Raw genomic sequence first — 7214 nt, 5'->3', positions numbered from 1 at the left:
TAATCCAACCCTTCTGAGGGGGCTTATTGCTGTCAGGAAACAGCCAAGTTCCTGTGCTTTTGTTAATAACTATTACCTGTAGTAGCCTAAAGTGAATGGATGTTCATGCTCTTGTCTTCCTGATAAGCATTAAGCTTTAGGGCATGGTCTGCCTGCATCTGAAGAATGAGCCTAGTGAAATAAGAATACCAATGTAGCCATATGAGACACTAATCAGAGTATTCGGTTTCATTCCAGCCAACCCTTGCTGCTCAAACCCGTGTCAGAACAGAGGAGTATGCATGACAACAGGATTTGATCAGTATGAATGTGACTGTACAAGGACAGGCTATTATGGGGAAAACTGTACGACACGTAAGTATTGTAAATTAAATTTGAAAATTCAGTTTCAGGATTGCAGATTATTCCCAATAGCTAACTTACAATAATCTTTCCATCAATACTCACAGCGGAATTCTTCACGTGGCTGAGGCTAACATTGAAACCTTCACCAAATACTGTCCACTACATCCTCACCCACTTCAAAGGAGCCTGGAATATCGTCAACAATGTTCCCTTCTTACGAGATGCTATTATGAGATACGTATTAACGTGTAAGTATGAGTTTTCTCTTCTAGTCCTCTTAACTGGCAGAAGTTACTCATAGGACTCCAGAATATTGTACTCGATTGGTCCATATAGAAAGTCAGCAAGCTAAAATGTACTAAGGTAAAAACATGGCAACTAAAACTTTCTGCATGATTGCACACTTGTACGAAACTTGCTTTGAAATGGAAACAGATCTTGATGTAATCTCTAATAGAATCCAGGATTTTGCTTGTATAAACTTTGCACCAAATTGCTCATGGTAACAGTTGGATCCAGCTGATAATCCAGGACCTAGTCCTGTTATTCAGTAACTGCAATCCCATTTAACATCAGTACCTGATATCTGTGGAATTTGTCAATGCAACTGCTGCCAAAATAGATAGAAAAGATCTGGCCTTGTGATTTACTTTTTGAAACTAAAATGTTTAAAAAAATAATGAAATATTCTTTTCTTTTCCAGCAAGATCACACTTGATTGATAGCCCACCAACTTACAATAGTGATTATAGTTACAAAAGCTGGGAAGCTTATTCCAATATTTCCTATTACACAAGAAGCCTTCCACCAGTAGGACTTGACTGCCCAACACCAATGGGTGTTAAAGGTAAGGAATAAATGAGATGTGTAATGTTCACTTCTAAGAATTTCTACTTCTGTTACCCTTTTAAAAAATACCGTGAGACCTGCTTGTCTATCCTTTTCTAAGTGAAGTTGACTGTGAGAATAGCCATGTTTTGGATACACTGTGTAACGACGTAAAAGATAACGATTCTGGGTTCTCAATTATTGAGTTACATGCTAAAACCAGGTAATTTAGAAGTTTCTAATAAAATCAGGGAAGTGAGCATAGAAAAGCAGATAATTCCCCTTATTTCTATGCTGCTAGCCTCCAATAAAACGTTGAAAGTCTTAAGACTTTTTGTTGTTAGGAACAAAATTAAGTATTGCATAAACATAGTTGCCATTAACATCTCTCTGTTTCTTTCTCTTGCAGGTAAGAAAGAGCTCCCAGATTCAAAGCTGATTGTGGAGAAGTTTTTGCTAAGGAAAAAATTCATTCCTGACCCACAAGGCACAAACATGATGTTCACATTCTTTGCCCAACACTTCACCCATCAGTTCTTTAAGACAGACCACAAGAAAGGACCTGGCTTCACTAAAGCTTTTGGCCATGGGGTACGATTATCGCTGTAACTTGAACACAGCACTTAAGTTCTTATGAGCTACCGAGCAGCTAGAATGGTATCTTACAGGTTGTCAGGGTACACAAACACTGGTGTATGTACTGTGCAACGCTGTTTACCACAAACCGATGGGCTTACCCCTTCTGTAACACCTCCTTAGGTAAAATTCCAGCACTTGATAGCATCTCTTCCTGGGTCAGAACCACTCATGCAAAGCATGTGGTTCTGTTTAAAATAGCTGCACAGTGATCTGTATGGCTCCTTTATTCTTCCCAAGAATCTGCTTTCACCTAAAGCATGTTAGATGATACTCACTGGCTCTGGACTCCCTCTGCCGGTTGTAAAAAGCTGTCTCTAGCACTGTAAAGGATCCTGCGTGCTGCTAATTGAAGAGACTTAGTTTAAAAAGAACTTCAAAAGCAGACTTGGATTTAGGATCTTTACAAAACAGGCAGCCTTTGGAGAAAGAGTTCTTTCATACAAGTGTAGTGTGCATGTCTAAAACAGAAAGCTATAAAATGTGTGTATATACAAAGAGCCATCTGCATAATAGAAAGCTGCTGACACTTTAAAGAGAGTCCTCTTAAATTGCCAATCAATTTAAAAGCTTACTCTTATGCAGAGATGGCTGCAGTTGCCAGGAAATAATTTGGCTTCATCTTAAGTATCAGTACATGCTACTTATAAGGTAACAATAATACAACTAAAAGGTAAACATCTAAGGGATGGGCTTGTACTGGCATCCATAGAAGTGGGACCTATAGTAAAATAGCAAAAAATGTGACTTGGCTTCATGTTCCAAATGCTTTTATTTTACAGGTTGACTTGAACCATATTTATGGGGAGACTCTGGAGAGACAACTTAAACTGAGACTTCTAAGGGATGGAAAGCTAAAATACCAGGTAAGTCTTACCTCAAAATTCCTGCCTTCTTATTGGATGACATATTTCCTAAAACTAGCACTCTGTGGGTGGTGTAGTTAGTTGATCTAAAGTCAGTACTAACAGAATCAACACAGCTTAACTTGTAAGCATCATAGCTTATGACTCTCTTGTTTTGTTCTTCCTCACCCTGACAGATGATTGATGGAGAAATGTATCCACCGACAGTAAAGGACACTGCCGCAGAGATGATCTACCCTCCTCACATACCTGAACACTTGCAGTTTTCTGTCGGGCAGGAGGTGTTTGGTTTGGTCCCAGGTTTGATGATGTATGCTACAATATGGCTGAGGGAACACAACCGCGTCTGTGACATCCTGAAACAGGAGCATCCGGAGTGGGATGATGAGCAGCTGTTCCAAACTACTAGACTCGTATTGATAGGTGAGTGTCACTCTTACTACATGCAGCTCTAACCTTCTCTTGTGTGACACTTCTACCCATTATCTATTGCAGCTGCAGTAGGTGTAGAAAGAGGAAAAGCTATTGCTTAAATTGGTGTGTGAGGGCGTACATCTGAGCCTTCATAACCTGTCACTGGGATTGTTTTAAGATACAACTTCCTCCCAGCTGTATTAAAGACAGAACTGAAGAAGATTGATCTAAGTGATACTTAATTCCCTTTTCTAAGGGAAACGGAACTGAAAGCAGTGAAAAGGCAGGAAGCTAAAGTTCATTTCTCAGAGCGCCTCAGTGTGAGGCTAGATGGCCTCAGGCTCTCGGATCTTGTGGGGTTTTTTGTGAGTTTTTTCCCTGGGGTTCGGTCAGTTCGAGTATGCTTCAAAAGAAAGGCTGTGAATAAGTCTAAAGTTCAGGAAGTTATGTAAAATGTAATTCTACATACTTCTCCTGTCTAATTATCTGTTCAGTGGTATTTTGTTTTATGTAAACGGTGATGTACACTAAGCTTGAAAAGACCTTGCCCAAACTGTGACTGAAACAGTAAACCAAGACAATTTTATTACGCAGTTCAGAAGCTGAGAGTTGCTATCAGATGCCAACTTTCTTCATTATCCCCTACCTCTATCCTAGAGAGTATTGTATAACTGAACACAATGTAGATACTGATGTGTGCTGTTCTGTGGAACACAGAAGGAAGTGTACTTGGGGTGGAGGGACGCAGGGTATGGAAAACAGTTCTCTACCACAGCCAAAAACTCCTGAGATCTTAAGTACTGTTCCACCCCTTACTCTTAGTCGTGTAAAATACGTGAATCATTTTCTATGAGATCGCAGAATGTTATGTGCATGTTATCCTGATCACTATAGTGTGTGTGTATATATGTATATAATTATTTTTTTTAAAATAACAGTTCAGAAATGGTATTTTCTCTAAGAGCAGGGTAACCACCTAAAGTTTGTCAGGGAACTGGTACCAATATTCTCTTCTGTTTCATTGACCAACAGGAGAGACCATCAAGATCGTTATCGAGGACTATGTGCAACACTTGAGCGGCTACCACTTCAAACTCAAGTTTGATCCTGAGCTGCTGTTCAACCAGCGATTTCAGTACCAGAACCGAATTGCAGCTGAATTCAATACTCTCTACCACTGGCACCCACTTCTGCCTGACACTTTCCAGATACACGACCAGGAGTACACTTTCCAGCAGTTCCTCTACAACAACTCTATAATGCTGGAACATGGCCTTTCCCATATGGTGAAATCTTTCTCCAAGCAAAGTGCTGGCAGGGTAGGTACCTTCTCAAGTTGCTAGTGAACCAACAGAGACATAAACAGGGGGGGACACAAGGGAGTAGAATAAAGCTATCCAAAGCGAATCATGTACTACAAAGGTACAACTTTCTCATGACTCTTATCAGGAGATCTTACTACTTTTCATCTTTCTTTATTAAATAGGTTGCTGGTGGGAAAAACCTTCCTGCTGCAGTACAGAAAGTAGCAAAGGCTTCAATTGACCAGAGCAGACAAATGCGATACCAGTCCTTGAATGAGTACAGGAAACGCTTCATGTTGAAACCATTCAAATCATTTGAAGAACTCACAGGTAACAGTTTCCATCCTTTCTAAGAAACAAGGGCCCTTTTATTAAGATGGCTAACAGTCCTGCAATGCTATTACTGGACTTGAACAGGATAGCATTGCAATGAAAATAGGATTTTTTTTTTTTCCTTTTCACTTATGGTTTTTACTTATCAATAATTACAGGAGAAAAAGAAATGGCAGCTGAACTGGAAGAACTTTATGGAGACATTGATGCTATGGAGCTGTACCCAGGCCTTCTCGTAGAAAAGCCACGACCAGGTGCCATCTTCGGTGAAACAATGGTGGAGATTGGAGCACCGTTCTCTCTGAAAGGACTGATGGGAAATGCTATCTGCTCCCCTGAGTACTGGAAGCCTAGCACCTTTGGTGGAAAAGTAGGCTTTGAAATAATCAATACTGCCTCCTTACAGAAGCTCATCTGCAACAATGTGAAAGGCTGTCCTTTCACTGCTTTCCACATCTTGAATCCTGAACCCACAGAGGCAACTATTAATGTTAGTACCTCAAAAACAGCAATGGAAGATATCAACCCCACACTGCTACTGAAAGAGCGATCTGCCGAGTTGTAAAAATCCATCTATTTATTTATTTAACTCAATAATTTATTCTATTTATGGTTTAAAGTGTTTAAAAACAAAAAAACTTGAGCATCTTCATTGTGGGGGTTGCCCTAGATTCCTTACGCTGGTAAGGCTTCTATTTACAAAAGGGATTTTCTGTGTTTGAGCTCTACAGTGGTGAATCCCTTGTTTAAAGTCTTCTGTAACAGAACTGTGTATTCCAAAGTGGACAAAGGTCACAACTTTTTTTAATGTTTTAGTACTTGACAAAGGGTGTTGGTGGGTTTTTTTGTCTTTTCACTTGATAGGTCTCATAACGCTACAAAAGCAAGTTATTGCCTCAGCAACTTCTTAAACTTGAAAACAGGCCATTGAACTAAAAGTACAAGAAAAATCTGACTTAATGAATACTTCCAGGAAAGATTATTAATTCTGTATGAGCACTCAAAGATTAACAAAAAATACATATACTTGACTCACTTATTTATGTAAAGTCAGAAAATGCATTGCATTTATTGTTGATACTACCTCTCCCTCATTGCAGATAAGGCACTTTGATAATAACTTATATGTGTTTTGTGTGTAAATCTATTTTCATGTGGCATTGTACTTTTAAAATTTACTTATTTAAAGAAAACAGAACTTCTTTTGGATCCTACTTGGTTTTGAAGCATATGTCACAGGAGTATTATTTCTGTAAGAGGCTGATAATGTACTGAGCTTAGAAGTAACTGACTCGGGCTGCAATACAAGACTGGTTGTATTTTGATACAGATGTTTTATTGTGCAAGTTTGGGGAGGTCTTGAACTTAGTCCAAAGTATTCGTGTTCTTTTCATAGCTGTAGTTCTCTGGTCTACTTGCTGTATAACTTTAATCTCTGTCACTTTAAGGACAAATGGACAGTATAGCCTTAGTTAAGGATGTGACTATAGCATAGCTTTGTGTACCCAAAACATGGAGATTATTAGGGAATAGTGAAAACTGAGAAGCTGTGTGAACATACACAGCAAAGAAACAAATACAGAATAGATCTAGCAAAGCTTCAAGGCACCAGGACTTGAAGCTAGCTTATGTCTATGTACACAAGCCATGCTCATGACTTACAGTTTTATTTATTGGGGGGGGTGAGGGATAATGTTTTATTTATAACTTATAAACAGAGGCATTTTAAGTAAGTGGCTTAACCTTCAACAAAACTGGCTAGCTAGCACAAAATCTCCTAGATGTATGTGTCCTGATCCAGCACTAAAGTATCTAGTCTCATCTTGGCACATAAGAAGTTACACAGGATCTTGTACCAGCACTTCAAACTTTGCATATAAGGGTATCTTTTTTTAATTTCTAGAGAGGAAATGTAGAAGATGATCTTCCCATAAAAACAGCTGGGGAACTATAGGTAAAAAGAAAAAGTCACTTCAGACTGGAATAGAGCAGCCAACCTGGTGTTCTGTGCCCCTGCCCAAAATTCCTTGCCTATTTGTGGAAAAGGACTTGAGTTTTACATTTCATCTGAATCTCTCAAACATTTGTAGAGGCTCGTGCATTGTAATGGCTTTGCCAATAGTATAGTTTGACTGTGACTTCTGTTTCTGTTGATTTGTTTAGAGACACAGATTACCTTACATTGTGTAAGTTTGTAACTGTTAGTGTGAATAGCTGAATCAAGATCTCCTGTAGCAATCAATACGAGTGACTGATTTGAGGTGGTCTCTGGTATGAATGCTTTGGGAGAAAGAAGGGTATTTGTTTTCCTTTAGCTATTTGAAGCATGAAGATGGGAAAAACGTCAGTAACCTTGTATTAAAAGGTGGTCAGTACTGTATATGCTAATAAGTGAAAACTGCTTGGACACCTGATAAACATGTAATTAGGATTCAGATCAATCTCTGGAACGCTTTTCAGAGTCCCCTTCTGCTGTAAACAAGGAAGA

At 39.0% G+C, this 7214-nt stretch overlaps 1 protein-coding gene across 1 annotated transcript; it reads left to right on the top strand.

Moving 5' to 3' along the window:
• Positions 1-266: 266 nt before the first annotated feature.
• PTGS2 (prostaglandin-endoperoxide synthase 2) lies at positions 267-5291 on the top strand. The gene is made up of 9 exons (XM_035892464.1): positions 267-354; positions 450-593; positions 1049-1192; positions 1583-1764; positions 2592-2675; positions 2852-3098; positions 4122-4408; positions 4576-4723; positions 4885-5291. Exons 1-9 carry the CDS (start codon positions 282-284, stop codon positions 5289-5291), a joined length of 1716 nt encoding a protein of 571 aa, XP_035748357.1. The 5' UTR covers positions 267-281.
• Positions 5292-7214: the final 1923 nt, after the last annotated feature.

Source organism: Egretta garzetta, unplaced genomic scaffold, assembly GCF_000687185.1.
Source record: "Egretta garzetta isolate BGI_Z169 unplaced genomic scaffold, ASM68718v1 scaffold304, whole genome shotgun sequence".
NCBI lineage: Eukaryota > Metazoa > Chordata > Aves > Pelecaniformes > Ardeidae > Egretta > Egretta garzetta.
The sequence above is the reverse complement of the archived record's forward strand: the minus strand, read 5'-3'. Positions and strand labels throughout refer to the sequence as shown.